Source organism: Drosophila eugracilis, unplaced genomic scaffold (genome assembly GCF_018153835.1).
Source record: "Drosophila eugracilis isolate 14026-0451.02 unplaced genomic scaffold, ASM1815383v1 contig_649, whole genome shotgun sequence".
NCBI classification, from domain to species: Eukaryota; Metazoa; Arthropoda; class Insecta; order Diptera; family Drosophilidae; genus Drosophila; species Drosophila eugracilis.
The window spans coordinates 2652920-2670730 of NW_024573535.1; the positions used below are offsets into that span (position 1 = coordinate 2652920).

The window sequence follows — 17811 nt, forward strand, 5'->3', positions numbered from 1 at the left end:
ACATATATTTGTATTTAACTCCAAAATTATTAAGCACTTAAGCAAATTAAGAAAACTTCGCCAAGTACAATTTTACTGGCGCCATCTGTTGCTGGAATCATACAAGCCAAGAGGGTGAACAGACGGTGAGACCACTGGCCATGTAAGCTCACTAAACCCAAGTTCGTTGATAAATTTCGATATAACGTTACGGCTTAAGCATTTTGGTTCACTGATAGGTATTGCCCAAAAATGAATAGTTTAAGTCAAATACAAAGGGTGCCACAGTTTTTCGTGTATTGTAGGCTTACAGTGGGTGTGGCCGGCTTCTTCGTGTTGAGACTTGGACTTATTTTGTCACAAAGTTTTGACTTTTTCAGTATATACATTCATATATATTCCTTCTAACCATGTTCATTTACGGGAAAACATTTTGTTTCAATTTTTTTTTTACATTTTTCTTGAGATGAGAACAAAAACTAATTAGACTAGCGAGCATATTGATATTATTATTAATTTATTAACTAATTGTCTTGAGTTAAGAAAATGTTAAAAAAAAAAAACAATGGTTAAAATCAGAATTTTGTTCGTTTTTTAAATAAAAGACGGAGTCAGGATTTGAAAAGGACTTCCACTCGTCGCAGGAATCCTTAATTCCCAGAACGAGAAGCGAAGGGAGATCTTTTAAGTGCGCTTTACAACTTGCAACACTGTGGAATGATTCAATTAAATTTCTGCCGGCCACGTGGAAGTGTGCATGTGTACTTACACATGTACTGCAATGTGTTTGAGCCATAAAAATTGCGTGACAAAGGCTTAAAAATCCACTTTTGGCTCCATAATCAAACTTCAGACCAATTGAAAATTCAAAAGCCCGGAATCGCTTCGCGTTTTTCATACAAAATGAAAGAAGGTCCATCGCTCGCTTTTCCCCCCTTTTTCCGCCGCCTCTGCTCTACACCTTTTTGTCGGATTTTACAGCGGCAATAAACAAACAATTGCCGGGCAGGTGAAGTGGGCGTGGTCAAGGGACGGTAAGTGAGGGCAGAAGAACAGAAAGTGTTGCAATGAACGTAGGAAACAAGGAAACTGGGATACCCTGCAATTTCATGTAAAGTTTTTCTATTATATTATTTCAGAAAATTACAAAATGTGTTTTAAGCCCCAATAGTTAATAGTGTATAGAACTTTTGGCTTTGCCTCACATGGATAGAGACATCCCCGTCCGTTGTGGTTCAGGTAGGACGATAATTTAAAAAGGAATAAAGGGTATCTGATAGTTTTGTAGGAGCTCCAAAAACATAATGCAACTATTTAATTGTAGAATGCGTATCCAAACTATCTTATCTTTCCCATAGGACTTTTTGTCTGTCAACTTAAAGGTGTCACCTTTGCACTTTGCAAAATTCAGTGAAATTTCAATTTTCCATCATTTCAGTGGCCCTCATCTTGAGTGGGGTTTCCCCAGTTCGGAAAGATAAGGGTGAGCACTTAGGGTGCAGACTTTAACGTCATGCCAAGTCAAACAAAGCCTGCAACAGTTCCAGCTGCAAACTCTGAGATCCGCAGCTGGGCTCCATTTCCATTCCCAACTCCAGCCATAACTCACACGAAATCTGTAAGGACACACGCATCCTGCAGCGCCGAGGCAGCGCATTAACATTAACCCAAAATGAACTCCGTCCAGATCCCGTCCCCGTTCTCGTCCTTATCCACGCCCTCACCCTCGCCCCTTTCAGCATCTCCAAATCACGCGAAACATCTTTTGCCTGACTTAGCCGGCTGGATAAACATTATGCTCCGGAAGTAAAGCTGGGAAAGGGGACCTGCACTCAGAGAAATTGAACTCAGAGCTTTGGACAAAAAGCTGCGCTAAAACCTTTTTATAAACAATTTTATATTTTTTAGGGGTGAACCGCTGGTAGTACAGTAATTTCAATAATTTTGATTAAGAATGTGTATTTAAACGTGAGAAACGAACAAAAAGATCACTTCATTTATGGGAATGAGAAGCAAACTATAAATACTCCAGTTTTGAATTTGGAAAAGTAAGGGAAATTTTAAAACACTTTTTCTTGAGTGACTTATTCTGAGATTTTGGGGGAGGGGGAGATAGCTGCTGGGAGGATCCCGGCATCGAGTTGACATGTTTGCTTATGCATAAAACGATGTCAGGCGGCGACGAGCGTGGAGCTTGCCACTCGAGGAAAGGCGACCAAATTATCATCCGTGGCCCAGGCATCGGCATCTGCATCCCCGGACTTTTTTCGGGATTTTCGGTGCCACAAGCGTCTGCAAGCCGAGAGCAACCAGTTTATTGCATGTCGCCCCGTTGTTTGGCTTTCAATTTTTATTTTAGTTTTATTTATACATTTTTTTTACTGACGCGAGCGAAAGAGATAAGGAAAGCGTCAGGCATTCACTGTGATGGGGTCTTATTGGTTGCCTTCAGGCCTTAAATATCTACTTCAAACGCTGCGCCAATACTCGTACAGTTTCAAGATGTACAGCCTATGTTAAGCATATTGGCCTGGGAACCACTTAAGGTTTGGAAAGTAATGTCAATATCACAATGAATTTGTAGTTTCACTAACAACGATTTATTAAAAGCCATAAAATGTACGTAATAATGTACGGGTAAAATTATATATCAACACGTGATGAATATTAAATCAATATACCAAGATCGAACTTTTAATACGGGCCCATAAAATAGTGCGTTTTCGGAAACTATTACCACGAATTAGTTTTAATTTTCCCAGGACAGCATTTTGTGGTCCACAAAAAAAAAACGGAGCAGGAAATACACTTGATTACTGCATCTGTATTAAATGTTCAGCTATAAGGGACCCTAAACAGATATTCTTTATTTATCTTCCACTCCTCAATATTAGTTGCCGAAAACTACCTTTATTTTATCTTGCCGCCTTAAATACAATGCTTCCCCCACCCAGCTATCTGTGTAATTAAACAGATCAGGCAGATATCAATAAATATTGTTGCAGAGTTTGACTTTGCCCCGGACCATCAAAGTGAAATTCAAACAAAAGCCAAATGCTGCATAAACACGCGGCGTTCAAAGCGAAATGAATGATTCCCATGAATGAGACCCAAGCGCCTTCCCTAACTGCTGATCCCCTCAAATGCCATGGAAGGTGGCAGTTCTACTGGACTACACACAGAAAAAATGCTGTATTTGGAAATTATATTTACACACCTCCTAGAAATATCAACTACACAAAAAACTTCTTTGTTCTCCTCTTGAACGGTTATATATTTACAAAGTATTATAGGAATGTCATATTTTTTTACCTGTCCACATTATCCTTAAAAGTGTAGACGAAAATGTTTATTTATTTAGGTAATGCATATTAATTTTTATATCAACTGCCATTTTGTTGCAGCCTTACCTGGTGCATTTTATGGATTCTTGAAATTATTATTGATCGCATCCGGGTCCTAACGCCATTATCCGCCATCTGAAGCCGGTTTTGGTTGCTACAGATGAACGTTAACTTGGCAAATTTAATTCAAGTTGGTGCCCGGCAATAACAACATAAAGCGAAAGAGCTTCAATTAAAATAAATGCAACACAAGCGTAAAAAGAGGAAAATAACGCAGAACTGGTGGGGATGAGGGGTCTGCAGGAAAAAGAGTAAAACAATAAACTTTGACTTGCTGACGGTGGCATTTGCGTGATGGTCTCGGTCCCGGTCCCGGTACCGGTCCCTGTCCATGCTGATGTCCCTGTCCCGTGTCCTATATGTCCTGTATGCCCTATATGTGCTATCCTATTCCAGCTCTGTGTCTATTTGCACCTGCATCACAGATCAAAGTGACAGCCCCCTTTCACCACGCCCCTGGTCAAGTGCTGCACTTGTGTGCGTGGACCCGTAATGAAAAAGCGCGACGTGAGTACTTTAAAAGGGGTTGCCCCTAAAAAGCCCATGTACATACATAGGTAGAAAGGGTTAGGGGGCCAAAGTGGGTCTAAGAAGACGGTAAAAAGGTGGTAAATACACCAACGGGGCGAGTGTTTGCCTGCTGCTCGCCTTTCCCTTTCCTTTTATTTCCCACTTTTTGTTGCCACAATTTCATTTTCAATTTCAATTGCCAAGTCCGACTCCCCCGCCTGGCCATCATGTATAGTATAATATTTGTATTGCATCTCACTATGCGATGACCGAGTGCCCCCTTTCACCGGCGCCCTTTGACCAATTGCTATGCCATTTGTTGGCGTTGTTTAATAAAGAGAAAAGTCGCTTACATTTATTTACCGAGCCATTCGAATCCAATTTGCGGACAGCTTCAGTAGAAGCTAACGAAGGCTGGAATACAAAGTTATACCTTACCTTACCCGTCACCTTGTTTTCTTGTCTATATCTTAAATAGGAGCTGGCAGAGGAACACAAATCATTTGGCCCTGGTTTTTCCTATATATCCCTAAAAGGGAACAATATTTTGTAACTAGCCCTCTTTTGCTTTTGAAATTAAGTGTATTTTAGTAACTATAATTGTAATAATGCATACTACCAAATTATTCTTAACAATGTATTAAATTAACGGAATTTAAATATAGTACAAACGACCAAAAATCACGAAGGCTCCACTTTATTCGCTCAAATTGAGACTAGTAATGATAGCCATATTCGACTCGTTCTAACCATTTTTCTTGTTATTCGTTTCGTGGCCATTTTTACGTTTTTCTATCTACATATCTCTGACTGCGTATCGGTATTTTGTCTTCGCCTTTGTTTTTCCATGAGAATTTTTTAATTTAACGCTCAATAAGCTTTGCCTCGTTTCTTCTTGGTTTTCCGTTCTTGTTTTTGTATTTTGATTTTTGGTCCAACTTGTCCTTGCTCTCCTATAGGGATGCGCGTTTCTTTTTTGCTGTCCAAAAAAAACAGCGAAGACGAGGCAGACCTACTATGTGTATATATATGTATTTATACATATGGGCTTATGGGGAATGCAACTACATTTAGTTGAGTGTTTCATACACTACAAAAAAATACAGCTTGATCGAAACTCTCCAAACGTATTGTATAATACTGTGATTAATATGCATATCAATACCAAGTTTTAATCAAAAATTGCCTTGAATTCACTCTGAGTAAAATAGTTTCTATAATAAGAAAACAAGCCGCGATACACAGATACCCGTTACTCTGTTAGCCACTTTTAAAACAGTAATGCCAAAAGGAATCAACGACCTGTACAGTTTTACTAGCGCCATCTATGGCTCAATCTATAACATCAAATTGAACTGTAAGAAACCCTTATATTTTTTCCAGTGCTTAACAAAATTGTCTGAGTAGAAGGGGGAATCCCAAAATCCAAATCCTGAACGTGTACCCATCTGTTTGTGTGCGAGTGCAAGTGTGTGTGTGTGGCATTCGACCAAGATTGATGGGAATTTAAATTGAGCATTTCGTTATAAATATGCGCGCGTTTTACTGTGTTTTGCGGCAGGTCCTTTCGAAACTAACGCCCCTACCCTCACCCTTGCAGGCTGGAAAGTGGGTGGAAAAGGAGGTGGTCCACACTACGTGTGTGCATCCACACTTAACTTGACAGTCAGCAAGTCAGCCAAGTGCTGTCGTCAGTCAGTCCGTCAGTAAGTCACATTCATCCCTCTCTGTCATTCACTACGCCCTTCTTCTTTTTTTCTTAGCATTTTTACGCTCGCAAGAGCTGCCCGCACTCGGCCAAAATAAAACACCACAGAGGTCGAGCCAGAAGAAAATAAAACGCAAAACGCAGGAAATGGGAAAGGTTTCACTAATCCAAAGCTAATAAAACATATATTACACTAAGCCTAAGCACATGTATTTAACACGTATATGCCTGGCAGTGAACTAAATACTTTTTAGGAGAGTTTTATGGGTTTTTTAGGGTTTATTGCTTAAGAAATTATAATTTAACCATTCAGAACAATGCAGTTAGTAAACAATAATGATGTAATTTTCTTTTTCATTTCGTTTTCAGAAAGCATTTTAATTTCAGTAAGAAATGGTGCTATATCCGGCCCTTTAAAGTTCATACATACATATATAGGTATAAGTATATGTCCCGATCAAGAACTCCGGTTAGGCAAGACCGTATGCCGGTCCGTCCGTATTTAGGCAACCCTTAAGGATCGGGAAATGATCAGAAAAACGAGATGGGTCCTTTCATAAAGGGTCACCAATTATTTGATAAATAAAGTATCGCAGGAATCTCTAGAATTTGACGCTTTTTTCAAACTTTCTAAATCTTTTTACCCGAGATCTCATAGTTTATACTATAGTATTAGTATGTCTTTTCTGAATCAGTTCGGTTATTAATTGTGACCAAGATAAAATACACATTAAAGGGTCGGAAAAGCTGTAAAAATACTAATAACAAACTGCAAGCAGTAAAAATTGCACTGAAGAAAACCATTTTGAAAACCATTTTACTGTGTCTTATTAGCTTTCTTTGAGATGGTGCCAGTATTGGGGCGTGAAGGAGGAACCTAAAAACTAAGCTAATTTTCTAATTTCGCAATGTAATGTGCTCGGTTTCTTCGGGGATGGCGATGGGAATAGCGTAAGGCAAGGATGTGCCTGTTGTTATTATGGTTTTCGGCCCGCTCGTTCGCCCCTTTTCAAATTCTTGCAGAGCACATTAAAAACAAGAGGAAACGCTATAGTCGAGTGCCGCGACTATAAGATACCCGTTACTGTTTTACACAATTTTAAAATATTCATTTTGCTAGTGGAAATTCCCAAAGCGCCACCTATTGTCGGAGAAAGAATGTTGAGTAACTGATAGTGATGCACAAACCTTATGTCCTACATTTCTTCATAAATAGCGAAATAATGTCCCGATTTGAAAAATCTTTGGTAAAGCGTTAGATTTTAACAAAAATAATTTATACAAGGTCAAACGAAGGCATTCATAATAATATTATAGACGCCACAGTTTTCCGCGGCTTGTGGACGTTAGAGTGGGCATGGCCAGATGAAAATTTGGGGCATGTTGCAGTGGCATCTCTTTAATACGTATTCTTAAGCACAATTTTCTAGCTTCTTTATGGTCCCGAGATTTTTGCATGTTTGGTTTTCAGGGTTATGTGGGCGTTAGGGTGGGCGTGGCTTGATCGGAAAAAAACAATTTGCATTGGGATCATCGTAAAAACCTACATGCTTAATCCAAACATTCTATCTCTTATATTTACCGAGATATCAGCGTTTCTAGAAAATGTGAAAACCGTCTTTTGAGCCTTGTAGGCGTATGGGTGGGTGTGGCCGGATAATAGTACCACCAATTTTAGTTTTTCGCGATTTTTGATGTTTGGTTTTCCGGGTTTTGTGGGCGTGGCAGGATGCTGTAATAAACTTGCGCTGCGTAGGGACCTCAAGAATCTTCATGGTTAATCTCTGCATCTCTTATAGTTTCTGAGATCTCAGAGTTCATACGGACAGACGGACGGACAGATAGACATACCTCAATCGACTTCGCTATTGATCCTGATCAAGAATATATATACTTTATAGGGTTGGAAACGCTTCCTTCTACCTGTTACATACTTTTCAACGGATCTAGTATACCCTTTTACTCTACGAGTAACGGGTATAATAATTATGCTTATGGTGCTGGAAAATCTGCTGACGTCCATACAAGTGCTCATATGACCGAATGGGTAGCCCCACATCAGCTTAAAATGCTTAAATATAAACATAGGGGCGTACCATATACGAGTATGCCAAAATGACCACAGAAAGAAAGTGCGAGTGAAGGGGAACTTTAGCCAAGCTGCAAAAATATTTTTACAACATTCTTAAGCTCAACCAAAACGAAAAGTTATGAAAATTTTTATGAAAATTCATCTAAGGCCATGGGGTTCAGAGGTCAGCAAGTAGGCGACGCCACAGCCCAATTTCTCCCCCTCCGACTTGGGGCCACATTTTAATTGAAATAACTTTGATAATGTTGCCAGCATCCGAACATGAAACTAATAAGAACAGTAAAACGAACTTGGCATAGTATTTCAGTGATTCTATTGTATATGGTTTTTAATGAATAAATGCTTAATGATACTTTGGATTTAAAATGGTATAAGTTTAAGCAAGGACTTTGAATAACTCATAATTTGTAGTATATTTGCAGTATTTACCTGAACTTTGAGATTTATTCGAATTTCCTTTTCTGATAAGTACGAGGTGTGTTCAAAAAGTAAGGTGACTCTTCAAATTTCGCGAATTTCAAATTTTTCGATTATCGATTTTTTTGTTTTGTTATATTGGTACACTCTTCCCTAACATCTGTACCAAGTTTCAATGGAACATCCTCTTTTGTTTGGTTGTGAGAGGCGTAAAGTTACAAGTTATTTTGCGAGCTCGGCGATTTTTTGCTATCGAAAAATATGGATCAAAGGATTTGGATTTTTTTGGCCAAAAACAACACCACAATAATGCCACCATATTCACCGGATTTGGCCCCATGTGACTTTTTCTTGTTCCCAAAACTGAAGATAATCGAAAAATTTGAAAAATTTGAAATTTGAAAAGTCACCTTACTTTTTGAACACACCTCGTATAACTTCTAAAAGGTTTCGATAATCGAAAAATTTGAAATTCGCGAAATTTGAAGAGTCACCTTACTTTTTGAACACACCTCGTATGTCTTTCTTCTAAAGATCTGTATTTAAGTGCATTATAAACCAAGAATTATTTATAAACCAGAAAGTAATATTTATGATAAATACGCCCAAGTTTTATAAAATAAAATCGTGTAGTTCGAATAATCATATTTAAATATTATTTAACCAAGGTTGCACCTAGCATCCTGATTCTTGGAATGCCCGATGCGGCGCCTGTTACCTTCAGCATCCGGACACACCCACAAATTGCGGAAAATTGTGGTTTGACCTATTTGATGTCATCTTATAATTTATTACAAATTTAAAGTTTGAGGTTTTAGAAGGGTAGTGATGACGCCGTCAGTTGAGATATGTGCCCTAATTCTAGGTCTAACTTCTACATCAGAGAACGTCAAGGGTGTCTTTTTTCGGCACCCGAATCACACTTGTACATTTCGAGTGTTTGTCGCACTCACGAACAGCAAGAAAAGAGCACACACCCGAGTGCAAAGATCGCTTAGGGTGTTTTGTGTGTTTGCGTTTTTGCCACCCACCCAATTCTATGCACATGATTCTAATGCACAGACACTCAAAACACAGGGAGTGTCTGAAACACCCATGTTTTTGGGATGAGTGATTCGGGTGTCTTCAACTGATCTGAGTGTTTCGGGTGTCTTCAGCTGTATTGCGTGAGCAGGTCATTTAGGGATGACCGAATAATTTTACATGAAAGGAGGGAAGGAAATCCCCATAATGGCCCCTTAAAAAAGGCCAAATATTTTAGGATTTTCCGTGTCAGGTCATCTACCTGCTATTCGCAGTGCGATTGACTTATGATAAGTATTCTTATACGCATCTGCAAAAAACGGTAATAAGATGTCTTGATGAAGACACGGAAAATCCTAAAATATTGATGCAATGTTAGTTTTTTTTGGTTTTGTAAGACTTTGTCATTGAAGACTAATCACTTGTAATGATTATAAGCTCTTATTTTTTTAATATTAGTTCCTTAAGACGGCAAAAACTTTCATTCTTACAAATATAGTATTCTAAGATTAAAATTAATCGAACCGGAAAACAAATTATTTTTACTTTTTTAAGGGGCTATATTTATGTTAAATTATTAGGATTTCCTTCCTTCCTTTCATGTAAAATTATTCGGTCAACCCTCAGACACCCGAAATACTCAGATCAGTTGAAGACACACGAAACACTTAGATCATTTGAAGACACCCGAATCACTCATCCCAAAAACATGGGTGTCTCAGACACTCCCTTCATTTGCTATGAGTGTGTTGGGTGTCTGTGGAAAAGAGTACATGGTGCGCAAGTGCACATTCGAAATGAGCTGTGCAAGACACCCACCCTTATTTTAGGGTGCCGATCACACTCTGAGTGCCGAAAAGGCACAAATGATTCGGGTGCACTTATTGTCTGGGTTGTACCCTTGCCGTTCTCTGCTATATTTTATTAATCATATATAAAAAAAAATGCATTCATATTAAAAAAAATATGTTTATTTAAATATTAATTACACTCAACTCGAGTTGCACTTCTCAAATGTCCGAGTTGGGGGATGGAAAGGAAAAAATAAACTAATCAAAGGCCACTAAAGATCATTAACTGATTCCTTGAAGCATCTTATTAGCAATTTTTAAGGAGTGCATAATCATGTAGATACAGAACATTAATACGTGGCAACGGTGACTACAGACTACACATAGTTGAGTTTAATAGCGAAGTCGACGTCCATCTTAACGCCCGGTTTGCGCACGACGATGTATTGACCATGTGGGAGCACCTCCAGCTGCTGGTTAACGCCATTCACCGTGATGCTGGCACTGCTTGGCATTTTATCCAGTCCAGCGATCACGATCCTTTCGATCCAGGCATCGGTCTTGTACTTGGGCTTGCCCACGAAGTGATTGACCAGTTGACTATTGGCGAACTCGTAGTTCACGTGGATGCGTTGGCCCTGACGGTAGGCATAGGATTTCTCATCGTCCAGATATAGGGAACCTGCTGCCTTGCCTTGCTTGTCCAGACAGACGATCAGTGTGTACGGATCGTGCAACATCAAGGTGGAGGCGCGACGTTGTCGCTCCTTCTTTGGAACAATACTGCCTCCTCGCTGCCACACGGGGATCTATAGGAGGGATATTAAAGGCATAAACTATCTAAACTAGTTCACAATTTGGAAATAAAGTAAGCTTTCAAACCTTGTTTTCATCCACAGGGATAGAAACATAGCCGGATTGTTCCTGGCGCTGATAAGTATCTATATCGTACCACCAGTCACCATTACTCTTCTCATCAATCACCGGGAAGTAGACATTCACTTTGCTGACGCCCTGCTGCATGACGGGACTCACAAGCAAGCGATCCTGAACCAGTAGCTGACTGTCTACGCCGAAAGCATTCTTATCTAGCGGATAGTGTGCCAACAATGGCCGGATAACTGGCGCACCCGTCAGCTCCAGCTCGTAAAATGCGGTATACCACAAGGGCAGGTAGGAGTAGCGTTTTAGCACTGCGTTCTGGATCACCTGGCGAGTACGTTCCGGGAAAAGCCACGGCTCCCGACGCTTGGTATCGATGTGAGCATGAGCCCGGAAGAATGGTAGAAAGGCACCTGTTTGATACCAGCGCTCCAGCAGCTCAGCATCAGGATTTCCAAAGAAACCACCGACATCGGCGCCGCAGAAGGAGAATCCAGCCACCGCCTCCGTGAGACACATCTTGATTGAGTGCTGTAGGTGCGTCCAGTCCGCAAAGTTGTCACCAGTCCAAATAGCAGCAAACCGTTGGGATCCAGCAAAGTGGGCACGTGTAAGGATGAACGGTCGCTGATTAGGATCACGTTGCTGCAGGCCTGCAAATGAGCCCATAAGATGCATGTGACCGTATAAATTGTGCACATCGCGGTGCTCCCAATTGCCAAAGTGCACCAGATCTTTAGGGGCCGTAATCTCTGGGCCGTTGAACACTGACGGTTCGTTCATGTCATTCCACAGCATAACGTCTGCGGTGACTGTTAGGAACTTATCCAGTGCGTACTGACTGGCGTAGTACTCTCTGACCACGGGATTGAAGAAGTCTGGATAGCTTGCTGCTCCCGGCCAGCACCAACCTTCGTAGTCATTGCCGTCACGCGTCTTCACATAGTAACCACGATCCGTGCACTCCTGGTGGAAGAAGTATCCATTATCCCTTTTAATATGCGGGTCGATGATCACGACTAAATGGCGACCAAGCTCTGTGAGGTTCTTGATCATTGTCAGCGGTTGGGGGAACTTAAACTTGTCCCAGGTAAAGTAACGTTTGCCATCGGTGTACTCAATATCTAGCCACATGGTGTCCATTGGTATGTTGAACTCATCGAATTTTGCTGATACGGAGGTCACATCCCTCTCATCGTTGTAGTTCCAACGGCTTTGATGGTAGGCCAAAGCAAATATTTGAGGAAGTTCGTGGGTACCCGTCAGAGCAGCGTACTGCTTAAAGGTGTCCATCGGCTTGGGACCCAGCAGGATAAAGGCGTCCACGATACCCGACTCGGACATAAAATGGGCAGCCGGCGGAGGAGTCTTTCGAGAGCCAGAAACAAAGTTAACCAATGAAGAGACGACATTGGTTTCCGAGGTTTGGATGTCTACCCAGGTTTCTGCGGCATTTTGCCAGTAAACGCCCGCAGTGCGATGTGTCCTGAAGGGAAAAACAGAATTAGTCATGGATTTGTGTTTTATATCCTGTCAGGAGGTATTCATATTAAATTCATCATCATAATAAATTCATTCATATAAAACTAAAAACTTTTTTTTTAAATATTGATCATAAAAAATGTATTTTAAACTGCTTAAGTCGTATATTCTAAATTTTAGGTAAGTTGGTCGACTTCCTAATCCTATTTACCTATCCTATATACAAATGGTAATGACTGGTTTAAAAAGACCTATTTTACTATGTTTTACAGAATAACAATAAAATTATACTACAGTTTTAGTTATAGCTTAATAACATAACTCACCCATGACCGTAGATCACCGGCACTGTGCCATACAGGGCCATCTTGCTATCCACAATGTACTCGAACACATCTAGGTTGTACAGACGATAAGGATCCGTACCCGAGGTGGATTTTAGTACGAAGCTATCGGCGTGTTCAGGAATGCCGAACAAAACTTCGGCGGCAGGGAACGAAAAGTCCAAAGCTACTGCTTCCGGGCCGTAGGGCTTGGAGTCATGGTGAGACTTGAAGTTCTCCTCCCAGGCACCGGGATCATCGATAGCAGCCTTGGGCGTTTCTACAGCGGCATCCTGTTCCTGCTGGTTCTCGTTCCCTGCGGGCTCGGGAGTCTGCTCTTGGGCTTTCTGACGCAGATGCTCGAAATAAAGCCAGTTCTTGGCATTTACTGAGACCACCAGAACGTCGTTTTCGTAGAAATCGATGCGGAAAGGATCGCCATGGATTACGGCTTTATTTTTATCTGATGTGATAACGATCTCTCCGTCGGTTTCCCTCTGGACACGAATGCGTCCTGCCTGGGGTTGACCCTTGAGCGCGTGTTCAACGCGATAACGAGGCCGGAGTGGCTGTTTCTCATCAATCTGGAGACGGAAAGTGCTGCCTTCCAGTGCCTCCAACTTAAAGGCAAACTGGTGGTGGTTCTCCTTGTTCACTAGATCGGCAGTCAGCGAATCCGCATATGTGTTCAGGGTGCCCGGAATCAGGGCATACTTGCTGCCCGCGCTCTGGACCTTTCGGGAACGTCTAAAAAACACATATGTGATTATTTGCGAGAATTCATACTACAAAGTATAAATATAAACAAAAATAAATGCTATAGAAGAGTGCCGCGACTAGACGACACTTTTAATATATTCATTTTGCTAGTGGAACTGGACAAAGCGCCACCTTTTGTCAAAAAAGCATGTTTATTAACTGATGGTAGCGTCACTGTCCATGTGATCCTTAAATCCTATATTTCTCCATAAATAGTGAAATAATGTTCCGATTTCCGCGGTTTGTGTGCGTGGCCAGATGAAAAATCACGTCGAGCTGCACTGTCATCTCTAGAATACGTATGGTTAAGCATAGCTTTCTAGCTCTCTTATAGTTCCCGAGATATTCGCATTTATGATTTTTCGGGGTTTTTGGGCGTTAGAGTGGGTCTGGCCAGATGGTGTGAAAATAATATACATTGAGGTCATCATTAGAAATTACATGCTTAATCCCAACTTTCAATAACTTAGATTTACCGAGATCTCAGCGTTTCTACAAAAAGCAAAAACCGTCTTTCGAGCTTGGTGGGCGTAAGAGTGGGCGTGGCCGGAAAGTGGTTTCACCTTAAGATGCACTGCCATCTTAATCCCAACATTCTAGCTCTAATGGTTTTTAAGATTTCGTGATTTATGAGTGTTAGAATGGGCCTGGCCGGATGGTGAAATAAACTTGCGCTGCGTGGGATCCTGCCTGCTTAATGTCAACTGTGTATCTCGTATAGTTCCTGAGATCTGAGCGTTCATACGGTCAGACAGACAGACGAACTTGGCTTAATGTATGTGTTTTTTGTGGTTATATTTGCAATAATTTTACAATTTCAGAATAGAATATTGTAATATATAGAATATAGTAATCAAAGATTAATTATAGAACGAAAATTAATAATTTAATAAATTTCCAAAAGATAGACTAAAATTTGTAAAAGTATATTTGGCAAGGAATCGATTGGTCTATTTATGTATTAATATGCCATAAAAAGTTTTTAATTTTATGTCAAAATGGAAACACAAGAAATTTTCTTGCTTTTGTGGAAAATGCGATTCGTTAAGTTTAATTTACAACGAAAAACAGGGGGAATGTGGTGAAAACTGAACGAAAATTATAAAACAAAGAACAAATATTTTTCAAATCGTTGATATGCTGAGTTCTTATTAATATTTTAGTGTCAAAAAATAGATAGAGATACATTAATTTTGAAAACAAAACGTGTCCAAGCATAAAATTTGTCCTGCCGTAGTTTAAATATTAAATACCAGGTTTACAGGTGACGAAATTATTTTGTTATCAAAAAAAGGAACGCCAATGCGAACCATGAATGAATACAACATAGTTTAAAGCATAAGAGCTTATATTACTATCTACGGGCTTTAGTGTACTTCAGTTATAATTGAAACAAATAAGTACATACAGTGGATCCAAGCTTATTTCGTGCAAGAAAAAATCGAAGTTTATATTTGATACTGCTACTAAACCAGCAGAGATATCAAAAAAATTTAAACGCTGGTTATGCTAAGTGCTCCGAACTGTACCTGGGCAATATTTTTTGCCAATTTCGTTCTCAATCTCCGCAACTATTTTAGGACCCGATACCTTGAGGTTTTCCTTCACTTTTCGGACAATACGTCTCTCCTCTTGGTCATTAAAAATGTTGTTCGGTGCATCACGGCCCTTATCTGCCACCCGATTTTCGCAAAAAAGCGTTAGGGTTATGTATGGGCTTGAGGCAACCATTTCCTGGGTTTTTCCATCCTTAAAATGTTTAAGGACTAATTCGCTTTGCTCAATAGTTGTTCGTGGCGCCATAGTTTGAAAATCCTCGTTAATCCGTAATTTTTGGGTGCCCCCAGCCTCGAAAACTTATAAATATGCTTTTGTTAATATAGTTTTACTAGTATTAAGAAAAAAAAATGGATTTAAAAGTCGTAGTTTAGAGTTATTTACCATTAAAGTCCTTGCACGAAATAAGCTTGTGCGTCAGAATTTCCCTATTTTTCAGTTTTTGTATGAAAAATTCTTTTGTTTTTTAAATTAGAAAATTATTATTATTATTTTAAGAATATGCGACATTCTTAACATTACGGCGTTTAAATTTTTTTGATATCTCTGCTGGTTTAGTGGCAGTATCAAACATAAACTTCGATTTTTTCTTGCACGAAATAAGCTTGGATCTACTGTACGTATATGCCAATAGGCTGGCATAAAACGCTTTAGAAATAGTTTTAGCTTAAGAAAAGTAACAATTACTAGGAGTACCTGAATCCAGTTCCTATAAACTACAAGATCTGCGACATATGAACAGACTTCTGGTAATTGTCGTTTTTAGATTTTTACATTTGTTCATATACCTAGACACCAATATAGTACAATACTATGTAGTTGGCTACACCTACGATGCTTCCACGCAGATATCTAAACTTACCGGCAGAAACTGCTCTGCTCGCAAGTCTTGAAGTTCCCAGGATCAACTCCATCGGCCAGGACGAAAAGTGCCCAGATGATGGTCGCAATTCCCAGAGCGATTCGCATGGTCGCTTTGTCCTGGTCCTTTACCTGAAAATTTAGGGGTTATTGGAAATGCGTTAGTTATCAGATAATTTGCTGCAGCTTTTACTTTTGTTTGCTTTTGTTGCTCCTCACTCTAACTGTTAAGTTTATGTACACGTCAGTCGTAAAAGAAAAACTACTGCCGACAACCTCAAGTCCCTGGTAGATGCACTTAGGATGCATTTAACTTACCGTTCAATAAAGCGTTCAAGAAACCGTTCAATGATGTATGAGAATAAGAAAAAAAGAGATATCGATATATATTTCAACTGACTTCTTTTGGGTGAAGTTCGAATTATGGTCGTAAATATATGACGCCGGTTATTATGCACTTTTTGCACACACTTCGTTTTCGGGAGATTATCAGACCTTACTTTACGACTATATACATATATACCACTGCTTTGGAAGTTACAAACCTTTTTGATTTTAATAGCTCGGTTCGGCTGAATTTTTTAGTTAATAAATTTTATTAAAAATTTGGCAGAGGCCACAAACAGTGTGACCGTTGCATGTCTGTTAAATTATACCGTGTATATGTTACGGTATGCCGTTTAATACTAGTTTTAGCAAAGATCCCAACCCTGTTCTCTGATAATTTGTTATATTAATTCTAAATTTCTTTTTATAACATTTGCACATTTATAACTTTTCTGAAACAGTTTATATTGAGCTTTCGATTTTGTCTAATGAAAATGGGTGCACCGTTAGACAACCGTAAACATGGAAGAAGAAATAACACAATATTTAAAACTGTCATATGTATATGTATGTAAAATTAGCTTTAATCGCCATCAGTATATCACTGGTGTAATCAGTAAACATATTGCGTTACCATTAAATTGCGTTAATTAAGCTTAAACAAATGAGAGTTAAATATTCACTAAACTGAGCGAGTGAACTTATTCCTTTTTATTACTGTTCATTGTTCTTGCCCGGTTTTTCAATTCCGTTCTACTGTAAATCAGCTGTGCTCGCTGATCTTGCAGAACGTGTAAAAATACAACTGTTTTTGCTCAACTTAGCAATAAATAAGTGTGCTAGTGAGCTGACTCATGTTAAAAAAGAACAAGTAAACAAGTTGACCAAACGATACACAAGCAAATGCAGTAACAAAAATTATTTTAGCCTAAAAGTAGATTTTTAAAAGGTTTTAAACATGTGCCAGCTGATAACCGTTTCAATATTTGAAACAGCTAAACCAGGAATGATTTCGAATGTCATAATCAGCAGTCCGCCAAAAATGACCAAGATCCTTCAGACCAGTGTTGCCAGGTGATGAGCGCACGCATAAGCTAGATTTGTGAAAAAATAAACTAGAATAAGCTAAAATTTAAAAAAAAAGCTAAAAAACCAAATGTGGGTGATAATAGTCATTGGGGGCTATTTTCATGATTAAGTCCTTAAATTTCCATTGAATGGGCTGCTTCCTGCTCCTCTGTTTTGCAACATTTTGCAGGGAAACTTATTTTCTGAGATTGTGCAATTGAGCCCATTCTAGCACGTGGTTCTTTGTTGCCGCTTGCTGCCTTGTTTCAAAGATTTTTGCTGAAATTGTTGACTTACAATATGAGCAATAAACTCTTGTCTCCGGACAGTTTGCGTAACCACGCCTTGAACTCACTACTTTGGATCCAAGCATCGCGAAAAATTTGTTTATATTGGACTTTCGGCATTTTACCACTCGCTTTATTAACATTCACAACTCCAAGTTTTCAAGCCCTTTCCAATTCAAAATATGCCAGAACTAGCTTATAATAAGCTAAAGTGGCAACACTGCTTCAGACTTAGTCTTTATTAGACCGTCGCAATGGCTAGACGTGTATCAAGTGGAGTGCAGATTTTAAATTGGGCACTAGAAATAATATTCTTACAAGCGAAAATGTAGCGTGTAATA

General features: G+C 39.5%; 1 protein-coding gene across 1 annotated transcript; it reads right to left on the reverse strand.

Annotated features, from left to right (window-relative positions):
* Positions 1 to 10082: 10082 nt before the first annotated feature.
* On the reverse strand, positions 10083 to 16447 carry LOC108117711 (neutral alpha-glucosidase AB). The gene is made up of 5 exons (XM_017230266.2): positions 16334 to 16447; positions 15790 to 15920; positions 12615 to 13358; positions 10807 to 12292; positions 10083 to 10733 (listed from the first exon to the last, which is right to left on the reverse strand). Exons 2-5 carry the CDS (start codon positions 15894 to 15896, stop codon positions 10302 to 10304), a joined length of 2769 nt encoding a protein of 922 aa, XP_017085755.1. The 5' UTR covers positions 15897 to 15920; positions 16334 to 16447; the 3' UTR covers positions 10083 to 10301.
* Between the last annotated feature and the right edge of the window lie 1364 nt (positions 16448 to 17811).